This window comes from Triticum urartu, chromosome 3A, assembly GCF_056163025.1.
Source record: "Triticum urartu cultivar PI428250 chromosome 3A, HENAU_Tu73, whole genome shotgun sequence".
In the NCBI taxonomy this organism is placed as follows: Eukaryota; Viridiplantae; Streptophyta; class Magnoliopsida; order Poales; family Poaceae; genus Triticum; species Triticum urartu.
Genome location: NC_141875.1, coordinates 289,223,907 through 289,239,971, shown reverse-complemented (window position 1 = coordinate 289,239,971; position 16,065 = coordinate 289,223,907). Strand labels below are relative to the sequence as shown.

General features: G+C 53.0%; 1 protein-coding gene across 1 annotated transcript; it reads left to right on the top strand.

The window, feature by feature from the left end:
* The first annotated feature begins 11,016 nt into the window (after positions 1 to 11,016).
* On the top strand, positions 11,017 to 15,988 carry LOC147979481 (uncharacterized). The gene is made up of 10 exons (XM_087515231.1): positions 11,017 to 11,038; positions 11,221 to 11,294; positions 11,369 to 11,388; positions 11,531 to 11,612; positions 11,992 to 12,057; positions 12,158 to 12,220; positions 13,218 to 15,109; positions 15,188 to 15,284; positions 15,367 to 15,895; positions 15,978 to 15,988. Exons 1-10 carry the CDS (start codon positions 11,017 to 11,019, stop codon positions 15,986 to 15,988), a joined length of 2,856 nt encoding a protein of 951 aa, XP_087371357.1.
* Positions 15,989 to 16,065: the final 77 nt, after the last annotated feature.

Genomic DNA, 16,065 nt, shown 5'->3' with positions numbered 1-16,065 from the left:
GCGGCAGACTCCGCCTCAGGATGCCGCGGCTACGCTGCCGCCTTCTCCTCCTACTCCACCGGCCGCTGTCTCTCCGACTGCTTCTGCCGTTCTTGATCGTGCTGTTGCTGAGCTGGACCGACTGCGTCAGGATCTTCTTGGCGCAGACCCCCGCTTGGTGGCCGGGCGCTTGGAGCTGGCTTCAGGATGGGTTCACTCCGATGCCTCGATTCAGGCGGCGCTTGTCTAGGCTTCGACGACATGTGACGAGGAGAAGCAGGCCGTCCTGGAGGCGAAGGCTTCTCGTGATGCAGCCCTGGGGGAGGTGGTCGACGTGCGTGGTCACTGCAAGGCGCTGGAGGACGAGCTCCAAGGCCTGCGGGATCAGCTCGTGAAAGAGGTCCGCCTTCGCCAAGAGCAGGAAGAAGGCGTGAAGGCTCGCGAGGCGGCCGTCGAGGGCCGGGAGGCCAAGCTCAGGAAGCGCCGCGACCGCCTAGGCGCGCTGGAGCAGGAGTTGGGGGCGAGGAAGGCCAAGCTAGACGACGAGGCCCTGTTTCTTGCCGAGGACCGCGTGGCCTTCACAGAGATGGAGGCGAGGGCTCGCTCCTCACTGAGGACGCTTCACAACAGCGGCCTGGAGAGCCCACTGGCTGGCCCCGAGGACGGCCCCGCCAAGCTGCTTCCCTTCCTGGTTCATGCTCTTGAAGATGTCGCCCTCTGCCTTGGCCCCACGGCCGAGGCCGAGGCGCGTGTCCTGTCTTCTGCAGCACTGACGCGGGTCCTCACCCACATCTACCTTTGCGATCCCTGTGTCGACCTCGACGACCTGCTGGAGCCAGTGAGTGGTGAGCGTGCCGCTGCCGCTGCCGAGGCCATGAAGGGTCGCGCGGAGGCTCTACTGGGGAAGTTCCGGGCCTTCAGCACCAAGCCGGAGCAAGGCACTGCCGATCCCGCTGCTCCATGAGGCGAACCCGATCCGCGCTGCTCCACCGCCGATAAGTGACTCCGTCGCGGCTCCTGTCCTGCTTTTAGTTCCTGCACATGTATCATGCCTTAGGGAGGCGTTTAAACTTGCGTTGGGCATCGAGATAACAATGTGGACTGTAATATTTTCTTTTGAATTCCTTAAAATTTGCGCTTTTACCTTCCTACTTGCTTATGTTCTACACCGGCAGAGCTCGGCCCCGCGCGTACCTCACCCAGCAATAGTCCTGACTGAAAACCAGGATGGGACCAAGGAGTGAGGGGCTATGTGACAAGTTAGGCTCCTGAGTCGCGATGCTCAGGAGTCCCCCTTGGCGCACGAACAACAAGTAGGGAGGTATGATGTGGGTGGATCCACCATTCTACGTCTGCAGAGGCCGGCCCCGCGCGTACCTCACCCAGCAATGGTCCCGAACGGAAACCAGGACCGGGCCACGGAGTGAGGGGCTACGCAACCAGTTAGGCTCCTGAGTCACGATGCTCGGGAGTCCCCCTTGATGCATGAACAACAAGTAGGGAGGTGTGATGCGGGTGGATCTACCGTTCTACGTCTGCAGAGCCCGGCCCCGCGCGTACCTCACCCAGCAATGGTCCCGACCGGAAACTAGGACGGGGCCACGGAGTGAGGGGCTACGTGAATAGTTAGGCTCCTGAGTCGTGATGCTCAGGAGTCCCCCTTGATGCTCAAAGGCCTTCGTACCTTGGCTCCGCTCGGGGAGAGCCGCGCGACGAACCAGGCCCGGGGGGACCTGGCTGGGCGACGTGCGTCTGGGTGTGACCCAGGCGCAGCCCCCATGCCCAGCCCCCTCGCACGGCACTCCCGAGGGGAGGCGTTACGACGAGGCTAGACACTGAGCTCTGGGATACCTGAGGTTGATGCAGCCCGGGGGCCACCCTCAGTTGTTTATCACCAGCGCGGAGCATAGTGCTACCGTATGTGTATGGGCATAGCCGCTCCTCGGCAGTGTCATCAGCCAGCGCGGAGCATGGTGCTTCCACTGGTACGTGGGAGGGGGCCCCCCTCCGGGAGGAGCCCCCGGGGCGCGTACAGCCCCGCCCTGACACGTGGCTGGCACGGTAGGGCCTGGTGAGGTGTGTCTGGGCACCCGTGAGCCAGCGCAGGACTCACGGGGCCCTACCTCTAGGCGGGTTGCGCCTAGCACTAGGCCTTATCTTGTGATGTGTCCCTGCAAATTTGGTTAGATGTCGGCACTCTACGTCCCCGGGTCCCGGCCCTCGAGCTGGTCTCAGCCGTCGCTGTTATGCCAGGTTGCGATGCCATGGACAAGGCCAGAGGGTGAGGGCTGGAGAGCCAGTAAGAGCCCTGAGTCGTGATGCTCAGGTACCCCCCCTTTAACGTGCAAGTGGTCGGCATGGAGGAGAAGAGGTGCCGTGGACCGGCATCAAATAATCGAGCATGGTGGTTCTAGCGCATAACCGGAAATAAATGCAAATGGGATACGTGTCGCTGGGCCTGGCCCGAGCGGCTTGGGGATGATGCAGCCCGGGTGGCGCCCCCAACAAGGTAAGCTATCAACATGGAATAAAGGGGATACGCGCCGCAGGGACGGACCCACGCGGCCTGGGAATAATGCAGCCCTGGGGGCGCTCCCAGTCGGAAGTGAAACTTGAAAGATGTCACCTGATGACGCTGAAGACGAAGGGGTGTTGGTGTAGCAGACTCGGTGGCTGCGGAAGCCGATCCTCATGAGCCCCCAGGCCCAGGAGCCTCGGGAGGCTCCGGAGGCGCTGACGGCTCCTCGCGGGCCATCTCCACCCCTGCCAGGGCAGCGGAACGCCTGGCCTCTCGTGCCTCCGTGATGCCCCTCATGAGGCGCTGGTAGGCGTCAGCCGTGTTCGGCAAGCCGTAAGGCATGCGAACGTAGCTGTGGGGTGGGCCTTCGCAGCACCCCACTCGCGAGGGCCAGAGGCACTCCAGAGAGGCGACTCGGTTGAGCCCTAGTATGTCGATGCAGACGCGCAGCCCACCATCCTCGCCTGGATGGGGAGCCACTGCTGGCAGGCGGCGGTCGCCTTTCATGACTCTTGACTCCTGTAGCTCCTGAATGGCCTTGCTGACGAACTCCTGAGGGTCTGGATCTCCTTGCCTTGCTCCTTCTTGAGGGAAACGTGCTTCCAAACACGCCTCCATGTGGTGCCCAAGCGCCTCCCTCGTGACCGTAGCTAGGTCGGTGGCCCTCCAGGGGAGAGCCCCCGAGCCCTGCCTGAGGAGGGCGCCGGGCGCGCTTTCCTATGCGATGGAGGGAGGTTCCCCCTGGGCAGGCGCAGGCCCAGAGGGGCCTGCCCCCTGAGTGGTCGGGCCGGACGATGTCTTCTTCTTCTTGGGGGCGGTCTCGGGAGGCCTCCTGCTTCCGCGATCCGGGTCTTCCAGTGACGCGGCCTGAAAGGCTCGTTCCAGGGAACACACCGCGTCCTTCTCTTCATAGGGCACCATGATGACTACGCCGCTTCCTGGCATCTTGAGGACGTTGTAGCCGTGGTGAGTTACGGCCATGAACTTGGCCAGCGCTGGGTACCCAAGGATGGCGTTGTACGGTAGGCGAATGTGGGCGACGTCGAAGTCGATGAGCTCGGTGCGGTAGTTGTCACGTGCCCCGAAGGTGACAGGGAGGCGGACCTGCCCAATCGGGACCGTGGAGCCGTCGGTGATACCGGAGAAAGTCTTGGTTGGCTGAAGCTGGCTGTAGGGCACTTGGAGGTTGTTGAACGTCTCCACGGACAGGACGTTGAGCCCTGCCCCTCCATCGATGAGGGTCTTGGTGACCACCACGTTGCTGATGATTGGGGAACAAAGCATCGGGAGGACTCCGGCTGTAGCCGCACTCTTGAGGTGATCTGCAGAGCTGAACATGATGGCGCACGCCAACCACCTGAGGGGGCGCGTGGCTTCGAGCCTGGGGAGGACTGCATTCACTTCACGGGCGAACTGCTTGAAGATGCGCTGAGAGGCGGGGGCTTGTGCTCCGCCCAAGATGTAGGCGATTGCGCGCGGCTCCTGGAAGCCTCCAGCCTCCTTGTCCTAGTGGCGGTCCTCGTTTCTCCTTAGCTGCGACGGCAGCGGTGGGAGGCCTGCATTGCCTTGCGGGCGATCCTCGCGAGGCTGATCCCTCCAGTCTCCCTCGCGAGGCTGATCCCTCCATCCTCTCTCGCGAGGCGGGTCTTGCCAGCGATCCTCGCGAGGTTGGTCGCGCCACCCTTGGCGCGGGCCACGGTCTTCCCAGCGTCCTGCGTTTCTTCCTCCTCCTCAGCCGTAGCCCCGGTCACTGCGGTCAGGGCGACGGCCGATCCTTCCTTCTCGCATGGCTCGGGGTTCTTGACATTCGTTGGTGTTGTGAGTGTGGAGGTTGTGGTACACACAGTACCGGCTGCACTTGGAAGGTTTGGGCTGATCTCTGCCCCGCTTGGTGTCTGGTTCCACCGCGAGCACGGCACCCCCCTTGCGCTTCACATCCTTGGCCTCGAGCTTCTTCTCTTCTGGGTCTGCTGTAGGCAGCTCGAGGAGGGAGAGACGCCCTTCCTCAGCCCTGGCGCACTTGTTTGCCAAGTTGAACAGCTCCAAGGAAGTGCACAGGTCTTCATGCATCGCCAGCTCCTCCTTCATCTTGACATCGCGCACGCCGTCGGAGAAGGCCGAGATGATGGCCTCCTCAGTCACCTTGGGAATCTTGAGGTGTGCATTGTTGAAGCGCTGGATGTACTTCTGCAGGGTTTCCCCGGGCTGTTGCTTGATGTGGCGCATGTCGCTCACGGCGGGTGGCCGGTCGCGAGTGCCTTGGAAGTTGGCGATGAAGCGGGTGCGCATCTCATCCCAGGAGGAGATTGTGCCTGGCGCCAGGTTCAGGAGCCAGGTGCGGGCCCCGTCCTTGAGTGCCATGGGAAACCAGTTCGCCATGACCTTCTCGTCTCCGTTGGCAGCTTCGATGCCCTGCTCGTAGAGCTGGAGGAACTCTGCAGGGTCAGCCGTGCCGTCGTAGCGATGAGGCAAGTCTGGCTTGAACTTGCCGGGCCACGCGACGCTGCGTAGCTCGGTGGTGAAGGCGCGGCAGCCTGCTGTGGCCACGGGAGGCCTCGGGTGACGGGGAGCTTGGTCTTGCATGTCCCCACGCGCTGCAGCTAGGAGCAGTGCGGGGTCTTGATGCGCGGGAGCAGGAGCATGGTCGCGACGTGCTGGAGCAGGGAGCGCCCGGGCAGCTTCTTGCGGGCGAGAGACTTCTTGGCAGCTCTGCTCTTGCCGCGCTGGCACCTGACGGAGCGGGTTCCACCCAGGGGCACGGCGCCTTGGGGCCATGGCGTCTTCTTGAGGAGGAGGCGGCCGGGGCGCCGCCTGAGCCTCGTCGCCCGTGCGGGGTGGGGTGCGGTGCAGTGGAACGGACGGCGCAGGAGAGCCCCCTGCGGCGCGGACGAGCCCGGCGACGCGGTCGAGCCATTCTTCGTAGGCGTCGTCGACGGGACGGTAGCGTAGGAGCTCGTTCGCCGCGATGAGCGCAGCTCGAGCCTCCATGCATGCGCGGAGCGCGCGGGACATAGAACCAGCTGGGGTGAGCGAGGGAGTTTCGATGCGGCTGTCTTGCCGCACGGACGGATGCTGGGATGATGCTTGCCGCTCGTCCCCCGCCGGGCCGATGGCGGCGTTGACGGCAGGTGACGGGGAACGACGTGGATGCCCGCCGACGGGGGCCGTCTGGGCGACGCGGGAAGCGAGTGCGGCCCGCTGCTCGGCGCGGGCCCGACGAGCGTCAGACATGGGCGTCATGGTCGGAGGAGAACGGGGCGGTGGAAGACGAATTCCGGCGCACCCCTACCTGGCGCGCCAAATGTCGGATTTCGGGTTCCGGCAGACCCTTGAGGTTCAAACACTGGGGTGCGCGTGGAGATTTCGCCGCCTACCTACCTGCACCCCTCCGCCATGCTAGGATCTAAAACTACGGAAAGAACAACACAAGAGACACAGGGTTTATACTGGTTCGGGCCACCGTTATGGTGTAATACCCTACTCCAGTGTGTGGTGTGGTGGATTGCCTCTTGGGCTGATGATGATGAACAATACAAGGAAGAACAGCCTCGCGAGGGTCTGTTCTTGGCTGGGGCGATGAACTACTCGGAGGAGTTTAGTCACCTTTCTCTCTCTCTCTCTCTCTCTCTCTCTCTCTACTTTCGATCCCAGCTTGTTTCTGGGTTCGCCGATTCTCGATCCCCCCTACCCTGGGGGTGGCTAGTCCTATTTATAGAGGTGCTGGTCCTCTTCCCAAATATTGAGCGGGAAGGGAGCCAACAATGGAGGGCTAATTTTAAAGGGGGACAGCAAGTATCAGCTATCCTGACAAAAGTAGTCTTCGCCTGCGAAAAGCTCTGGTGATGACGCCGTCTTGGGCTCCACGGCGACTCCGTCTCATACTCCGCGGCTATGCTTGCCCCCTTTGCACCAAAGAGGAAAGGAGGACGCTGCGCGGGCTGGCACCCGCCTGGCGCCCTGAGTCGTCATGGCTTGCGTCACGAGCACCTCGTGAGGTACCCCACATTGATCTCTCTGCCTCCTCGTGAGCCAGCCTAACGAGGCCGTGCCTAAGGAAGATCCACATCGTCCGCCCCGCGAGGCTTGGCCCCTCGCGAGGGTCTTGGGTTTGTGTTGGTGAAGACGGGTCGTGCTGGGCCCCCCTTTGAGCCACGCCGCAGGCCGCAGGCAGGCAAGTCTGGGGACCCCCGTTCCCAGAACGCCGACAGTGTCATTCGCGAAGTCCGGTACCCAGAGTGGCTGGCGAATCCGGTCGTCGTGCCGAAGAAAGGAGGGAAGGAGCGCATGTGTGTCGACTTCACCAACCTCAACAAGGCTTGCCCTCAAGACCCGTTCCCACTGCCGGGCATCAACCAGATTGTCGATTCCACTGCCGAGTGCGATCTGCTATGTTTCCTGGATGCGTTGTCAGGTTACCACTAGATCAAGATGGTAGTGGAAGATGAGGAGAAAACAACTTTCCTGACCCCATGCAGGGTGTACTGCTACACTTACATGCCATTCGGACTGCGTAATGCAGGAGCAACCTTCCAGCGACTCATGCACATCGCCTTGGGGCAGCAGCTCGGAAGAAACGCTGAGGCCTACGTCGATGACATTGTGGTGAAGTCTCGGGAGGCAAGAACTCTGATTTAGGACCCACAGGAGACCTTCATGAGCCTACGCCCGGTGGACCTGCGGCTCAACCTGGAGAAGTGCGTGTTTTGTGTCCCTTCAGGCAAGCTGCTGGGCTTCCTCGTGTCTCACAGGGGGATCGAGGCCAACCCAGAGAAGGTCAAGGCAATCGAAGACATGAGCCCACCACAAAACCTCAAGGAGATGCAGAAGCTTACAGGCAGCGTGACTTTGTTGGGGCGCTTCATCTCCATGTTAGGGAAGCGCGCATTGCCGTTCTTCAAGCTGATGAAAAGAAGGGTCCATTCGAGTGGACCCCCGAGGCCGATTTGGCATTTCAAGACCTCAAGAGATATTTGACCAGCCCACAGGTGATGGTGGCGCCTTGTCCTCGTGAGCCCTTGGTACTCTACCTATCTGCCACACCCCACTCCGCCAGCGCGGTGCTGGTGGCCCTCAGGGAGGGGCCCGAGGTCAAGGACCCGGAGTCTCCAAGTTGGATAAGGTAGCTCAGCACCAAGGCAATGCTCCTGAGATAGCGGCTACCCTGACAGGTCATCAGGCCCCAGTAGCTAGAAACCCGTAGGAAACACCTCATTCCCCGGGAGCCAAAAACTCCGTCAGCTCCCCCAACCTTGTGGAGCACCCAGTGTACTTCCTCAGCACGGTCCTATGAGATGCGAGGGCACGATACCCCTTGCATCAGAAGCTCTTGCTCGTGCTCCTGGTGGCCTCGCGCAAGCTGCGCCACTACTTCCAAGGCCACCCCATCAAGGTCGTTTTTCAGCTTACCTATTGGAGAGAGTGCTCAGAAGCCCCAATGCTGCAGGAAGGGTCGCCGAATGGAACATCGAGCTGCAAGCATTCGACCTGGAGTTCAGCACAACCAGTGTAACACCCCGGACACACCCGCCGGTGGTCGTTACTCCTGGCGGGATCTAGACTGGCCCCACAGATCAATACTAGTCTTTTCTGCACACTTTGTCCTCACTCGTGCGCACCTGGGAGCAACTTCCTGGTCGATCACCCATCCTGACACTACTCCAAGCTGAGCACGCTTAACTTTGGAGTTCTGTCTGAATGGGCTCCTGGAAAAGAAGGAATTCCTTATTGATATGAGTAGACTATCATCCCTAATAAGCCAGGCCATCACATACACCCCCACTCAAAGGAACAGATGTCCTCGTAAGGCCACAGGAACGTTCCCTCTTGGCACATACGTCTGTGCATCCAGTCCGGTAGATGTACCATGCCGTGTGCCATGATGGGTCACAAACGTCATGAACAACATGACCGCGCACCTGTCCCCAAACATCTGTGTAACCGCGAGGGTCGGCTCTGATACCAACTTGTAACACCCACGATGCGGCTATATCTCCCACGTGTCGGAGCACGACTTAGAGGCATAATCGCATAGTAGGAATGTCGCAAGAAGGGTAATCTTTACACATCTCATGTACTGAATAAGAAAGGGATAAAGAGTTGGCTTACAATCGCCACTTCACACAATACATAAATATAACATTACATCATCCAGAATACAATCAAGGTCCGACTATGGAACCATATAAGAAAGACAATCCCCAACTGGGCTCCTCTACTGATCGTCCGGAAAGGAAACATAGTAATGTCCTGAATCCTCGTTAAACTCCCACTTGAGTTCGGTAGTGTCCCCTGCACTGGCATCACCGGCACCTGCATCTGGTTCTGGATGTAATCTGCGAGTCACAGGGACTTAGCAATCTCACACCCTCGCGATCAATACTATTTAAGCTTAAAGGTAGGAAAGATGGAGCTGCAGCAAGCACTAGCATATATGGTGGCTAACTTACGCAAATGATAGCAAGAAGAGAAGCAAAGCTCGGTTGAGAAACTAATAGAGATCAAGATGTGATCCTAAAGCTACTTACGTAAAAGCATAACACGAGACCGTGTTCTTTTCCCGGACTCCGTCGAAAAGAGAACATCACGGCTACACACGCGGTTGATTCATTTTAATTAAGTTTAGTTTCGAGTTTTCTACAACCGGATATTAACAAATTCCCATCTGCCCATAACCGCGGGCACGGCTTTCAAAAGTTCAAAACCCTGCAGGGGTGTCCCAACTTAGCCCATCACAAGCTCTCACGGTCAACAAAGGATATTCCTTCTCCCAGGAAGACCTGATCAGACTCGGAATCCCGGTTACAAGACATCTCGACAATGGTAAAACAAGACCAGCAAAGCCGCCCGGATGTGCCGACAAATCCCGATAGGAGCTGCACATATCTCGTTCTCAGGGCACACCGGATGAGCCAGACGTCGGGTTGGCATAGACCCTGGTTTCCCAGGGCGTGCCAGACATCGCTCAGGTTGGACCAACACTTAGAGAAGCATTGGCCCGGGGGTTTAAAATAAAGATGACCCTTGAGTCCGCGAAACCCAAGGGAAAAAGGCTTAGGTGGCAAATGGTAAAACCAAGGTTGGGCCTTGCTGGAGGAGTTTTATTCAAGGCGAACTGTCAAGGGGTTCCCATTATAACCCAACCGCGTAAGGAACGCAAAATCAAGGAACATAACACCGGTATGATGGAAACTAGGGCGGCAAGTGTGGAACAAAACACTAGGCATAAGGCCGATCCTTCCACCCTTTACCAAGTATATAGATGCATTAAGGTAAACAAGATATAATAATGATATCCCAACAATATCCATGTTCCAACATGGAACAAACTCCATCTTCACCTGCAACTAGCAACACTATAAGAGGGGATGAGCAAAGCGGTAACATAGCCAAACAACGGTTTGCTAGGACAAGGTGGGTTAGAGGTTTGACATGTCAATATGGGAGGCATGATATAGCAAGAGGTAGGTATCACGACATAGCAATAGAGCGAGCAACTAGCAAGCAAAGATAGAAGTGATTTCGAGGGTATGGTCATCTTGCCTGCAAAGTTCTCCGAGTTGACGAAAGCTTGATCCTCGTAAGCGTACTCAACGGGTTCCTCGATCACGAACTCGTCTCCCGGCTCTACCCAAGGCAAGAACATAAGCAAAAGACCAACAATCAATCACGATGCAATGCGCAAGCAACATGACGCAAAACATGGCATGATCACTACACCATGCACCAGAATTCCCTACCGTTGTGTGTTGGGAAAAAGTCACTATTGCCGACCCATGGTTGGCCATGAAAGTTTCTAACAGACTGTGGGTCGGGAAAATTATTTACGGTGACACATCGTCGGTCGGGAATGATAAAACATATACCATCGAACTGTCGGTCGGGAATTCCCTTATGGCCCACGGACCATCGGTCGGCAAATAACCCCGACCAACAGTCAGATGCTAAATGGGCCTCGCGCGCGAACGGCCAAATTTTAGCGCGAAGTCTGGCCCAGCCCGCGAGATGTTTTTTTTTTCAAATCACTTCAATCCCTACGAGCAGCCAAATCCCTAACATTTCCCCCCAGCCACGCCGCCAAATCCCTAGATCCCAGCCATTCCACCGCTGCCCCACGCCTCCCTCCGGTCGTTCCCCAGGCCGTCCCATGACATCCGCTACGCCGTCCTGCCCGCCCTGCGCTGTCCTGCCAGCCCCGCGCCGTCCTGCCTCTGTTGCGCCGCCCCGCGCCGTCCTAACTGCCCTGCGCCGCCCCGCGCCGTCCCGTGCCCATCCATCTCCGCCCTGCGCCGCTCTGCACCGTCATGCCCATCCATCTCCGCCCCGCGCCATCCTGCCCGTCCATCGGCGCCCCATGCAGTTCCGTCCTGCCCGTCCATCGGCGCCCCGCGCTCGTCTGTCCGAGTGGCTGCTTCAACTTGTAACCGGGCAGCGTGCGTCTGAGGTACAGCTCCTCTCTCTCTCTCTGTCTCTCCCCTAGAGGCATGTTGGAGCTCTGGCAGTGGGGATCTTCCGTAGAACGCATGTGGCGGGGACAACTCCGAGGTTCTTCTGAGGAAATGATGATACTAACTCTGCAGCTTCATGTGGAGGCCGAACTGGATCTGTACATATGATTTGAGAACAATGTTTCATTACCGTTAGTTGTGTAAGTACACACGTTTGTCCTGACATTAAAAAAGAAGGAACAGATGCATTTTACATGGTTTATGCCTGAATTGTTACAGGTTCAATGAGCAGGGATCACTCATTAAGTCTAGCAAGTTTCTACATTGTCCTTAGTGTTGTTCAGCATGATCTCGTAAGAGATTTTATATTCAACATCATGGGCTAAAACAAAATTCTGTATACTGAACAACTTTTTACCTTTCATAGGAAGTGGTTTCTCTGACTTGGTGAGATAAGCATCGAGGCTAGATTCTTGTATTTCCTCTTAAGGAAGTTTAGCATCTGAACTGGGGGAGACCTCACGCAGTGTGGATTTTCATCTCTCTGTACATGCGACCTGACTTCATCTCTCTTTTGTTTCTGTTGCAGGTTGCATAGAGAACCATTGTTGGTACCATTGAGCAGAGGAAGAAGAGTAGCAGAATCATTGGTACTTAGTGACCAGCTTGTGGTATTTGATTGTACCTAGCATCATATTTGCCTGAACCAAACACCACCTTAGTGCACAAGGTGTGTGTGGAGTGTCCACTGCTTATTTTTCTTTTAGTATATGATTAGTTGATGGAGTGCTTTTAGTCTGGCTGTTTGATTCAGAAATTATGTGAATAACTGAAATTGTAGATAGATTAGGAGTTAGTGGCTAACAAACAGATATTATTTATGAAATTGGTGAGCTTAATATCTTGTTGGTATTTTGTCACAAATGTGGCTCCAAGATTTATTGAAGTTGTTATCTTAGTATGTTCCTAGCATAACCCAGCCAATGTTGCGTGTGAACATGAATTGAAGGTTTTGCTTAGGCTTCGGCTCTTATGCATTTTTTCCTTCAGGAGGCTACACCGTGGGAGCTCATCTTTAAGAGATCATCCACCGACGTGCTTACTGCATCCACTCAAGTGAGTTCCTCTGCCCCACTCAAGTCTAGAGGCCCTCCATGTGTGTGGATGCCATGAATATGTAGAGATACCTCCTTATGTTTGGCACTGATTTTTTTAGTGTGTAATCTGGTTGGTTATTAGGATTCTTGCTACCAACGACTCATCTTCCAGCAGCGGCGCAGTAATCCCCTTCCGTGCTTGTCACGACATCCTTCACTAGTTGGTGAGTCAACCATATCTTTGGTCTGTTTATTTATGGTGGTATCTACCTTTGCTATGTGTACTACCATTGAATTGGTTCTATGATTCTTACTTTCTTTTCCGAGCCATTTTATTTATAGTACTTCAAGTAATTCCTTGCATTCTTTGGTTGTGATATCATCTGTTCAGGATTTAGTGTGTATTTGTAGTGACCAAGTGTGAAGCTAGCTACCATGGATAGAAGTTGGATGGATGCGCCTAGGTATAACGCAGCATATATGTTTTAAATTTCTTAGATGCTGAAACTATATATAACACACTACACATGTACACTTGCATGTAGGCATACAGAGAAGTACTTACAAGGGCTCGCCAAATTCCTAGGCTTTGCATTTAATAAATCATCGGTCGAGAATAAAATCTTATGTCCTTGCAAAAACTGTGTGAACTCATACTGGAGAGAAGAGTCTGAAGTCCGTGAGCACCTGGTATGCGAGGGATTTGTAGATGGCTACAAACAGTGGATGTTTCATGGAGAACGTGTCTCTTCTTCTTCCATTCCTCCAAATCTAGATGAGGGTGACGATAGGGATGAGGGCGATGATATATCTGATTTGCTACGAGACCTTGCTGCTGGTTTGGATAAAGGGGGGGATCTTGAAGATGATTGTGGTTTAGATCAGGATGACTCTTTTCTAGAATCTCTCCACAAACTTGAAGCTGATTCTAGACAAGAGCTATATCTAGGCTGTAAGAATTTCTCAAAGCTTCGTTTCCTAGTGAGACTTCTTCACACCAAACTGCTTGGAGGGTGGTCTGATAGAAGTTTTGATCTGCTGTTAGATCTACTAAAAGATGCTTACCCTCAGTCCGCAATACCCCAAAACTCCAATGAAGCTAAAAAACTAGTCAAATGCCTAGGACTTGGGTATGTTAATATCCATGCATGTGAAAATGATTGCATTCTATTTTGGAAGAACAATGCCAATGCCAATTCATGCCCAGAATGTAAGGCTTCAAGATGGAAATCTGAAAGGAAGAGTGCAGATGGGAAACGTGTCCACAAGGTTCCTAAGAAGGTTCTTCGTTACTTCCCAATAAAGAAGAGGCTTCAAAGGTTGTTTGTGTGTTCCAGAACTGCGGCTCTCACAAGATGGCATGCAGAAGAGCGCACACAAGATGGCTTGATTAGGCATCCTAAAGATTCCCTCCTTTGGAAAGATTTTGATGAAAAAAATAAAGATTTTGCAAAAGACAGCAGAAATCTTAAGCTTGTAGTATGTGCCGATGGTTTTAATCCATTTAGATCCATGAATCTCAGCTATAGCATTTGGCCAGTATTATTGATTCCTTATAACTTTCCACCCTGGATGATTATGAAGCAATCAAATTTCATCCTATCACTGTTGATTCCTGGCAGAAATTCACCTGGTAGTGATATTGATGTCTATCTTGAGCCACTAGTTGATGATATGGTAGATATGTTTCTTGATGGTGTTAGGACCTATGATGCTTCAACCGGAGAGTATTTTCAGTTGCATGCTGCCATAATATGCACAATTACGGATAAACCGGGTCTTGGGTCTTTGGTTGCCTGTGCTTCCTCTGGAGAAGGAGCTTGCCCTGAATGCCACTCTCAATTATGTTCTCTTAGGCTAAAAAATGGTAGCAAGACTTGCTATATGGGGCATCGTAGGTTCTTACGTGCAGATCACCCCTTGAGGTATGATACACGCACATTTGGTGACATAGAACGTGGGACAGCAACCATTCCACTTTCCGGTAGGCAAATCTTAGAGCTGACAGAAAATATGCAAACCAAGTTTGGGAAGGATCCTATAACGAAGAAGCCTAGAACTAAGAAACGCAAGAAAGGGGATCCGCTAATCATTTGGAAAAGAAAGTCTATTTGGTTTAAACTACCATATTGGAAGGATTTGAAGATGCATCATAACTTTGATATCATGCACATAGAAAAAAATGTGTGTGAGAACATAGTTAACACTTTGTTGGCAGTCAATGGAAAAACCAAGGATAATATTAATTCTCGATATGACCTTCAAGCACTCAATATTAGAAAGGATCTTCAACCTATTGATCTTGATGATGATGAAGTTTTTTTTCCTCCGGCACCTTACACAACGGAATCTGATCAGCAGAGGACATTTTGCAAAGTATTTAAAAATGCCATGTTTCCTAATGGTTATGCATCTGATATACACCGTAATGTGCATGTTAAGGACAAAAAGATAACTGGGCTAAAGAGCCATGACAACCATGTCCTTTTGCAAGACTTGCTGCCACTTGCAGTGAGAAGAACATTACCAGAAAGAGTGAGTGCGGTACTGATTCGTGTGAGCAGATTTTTCAAGCGAATGTACTCACAGGTTATTCGCATAAGTGACATGCAAAGGTTGCATGATGAAATAGCTGAGACCTTGAGCCTTCTTGAGGCCATATTCCTCCCATCATTTTTTGATATTATGGTGCATTTGATGGTTCATCTTCCAGCACAAGCAATGATAGCTGGTCCAGTACATTTTCGCAGCATGTGGGCCGTAGAGAGGTATATAGGAAAGCTCAAGGGACATGTCCACACCAGAAGTCATGTGGAAGGATCAATTGCAGAGGGCTATTTGTTTGATGAGAGCTTGACATTTTGCTCACACTATTTGGATGATGAGAGTCGGTTGAATCGAGCTAGGAATGATGGAGGTTTGGATATGGAAGTTGATGATACAACTCCTTTCTTCCACAACATTGGTCGAGGGCTGGCTGGCAAGTGCATGGTGATGTTAGATAACAAAACTTGGCTGCAAGCCCACAGATACGTCTTGTTCAATTATGACAACATAGAACCATACCTAGAGTAAGATATCCCTACTATGTATTGCTGTTAGGTTATTTCTCTCCTCCTTGCCAATTAATAAATATAACCTATATGCAGCAAACATATGGATTACCTTTCTTCTATTGTTGTTCGAAGTCACCGAGAAGTCAAGTGTGTGCATTACGAGACCTTTCATGAGTGGTTTAAATTGCACGTAAGTGGGCATGTGACTGTCAACCTATAAGACATATAATTCCATCCCATTGTAGAGTAACAATAGCATTTCATAATCACAGGTGGCAGAAATGGGCGATGAAGCACCTCATGAGATAAAAATATTAGCTAAAGAGCCAAACTTGGTTGCTATGAAGTATAGTAGCTACACTATAAATGGGACAGACTTTCATACACAATCATATGATGAGGGCCGGTCATTCCAGAGTATTGGAGTAGCTCTTGTTGCACAAACCACATCCTTTGCAAAAGGAAAAGGTGACAATATTAGTGTAAGAAACAAGACCTATTATGGCATTATAAAGGAAATTCTTGAGTTGAATTATCAACATGAAGGGAAAGTAGTGTTGTTCAGATGTGACTGGGTTGATAATCGTGTAGAAGATGAATGGGTGCAAACTGATCAGTTTGGAATCACTTCTGTGAATTTCAAGCATTTGTTCAATACCGGTGAGAAAATATCAGACGAGCCCTTCATATTAGCCACACAAGCAACTCAAGTTTACTATGTTGAAGATCCCATTGATGCTGAGTGGTCTACTGTTGTTGTTCCATCATTATATGACATAGAAGAATCTAAAGATGACAATGGTAATGTTTTATGTGTGACGTTACCTGATCCGTGTACTGCTATAAGTGTGAGTGTTGCCGATGGATGCATTGGTTCTGCTAGGACAGATATAGATGGACTAGTTCTTAAAACAAGTGATATTGAAAAAAAAGTAAGTGTTGTGTATAATCCTCTAATGTTTTGTATTTTC

Excerpts from the sequence above, each read along its gene's own strand:
- LOC147979481 (XM_087515231.1), top strand. The coding sequence starts at position 11,017 with ATGTGGCGGGGACAACTCCGAG. Across the intron at positions 12,058-12,157 it reads TGCTTACTGCATCCACTCAA|TGTGTAATCTGGTTGGTTAT; the intron begins GTGAGTTCCTCT and ends TGATTTTTTTAG. Across the intron at positions 15,285-15,366 it reads ATGAGTGGTTTAAATTGCAC|GTGGCAGAAATGGGCGATGA; the intron begins GTAAGTGGGCAT and ends TCATAATCACAG.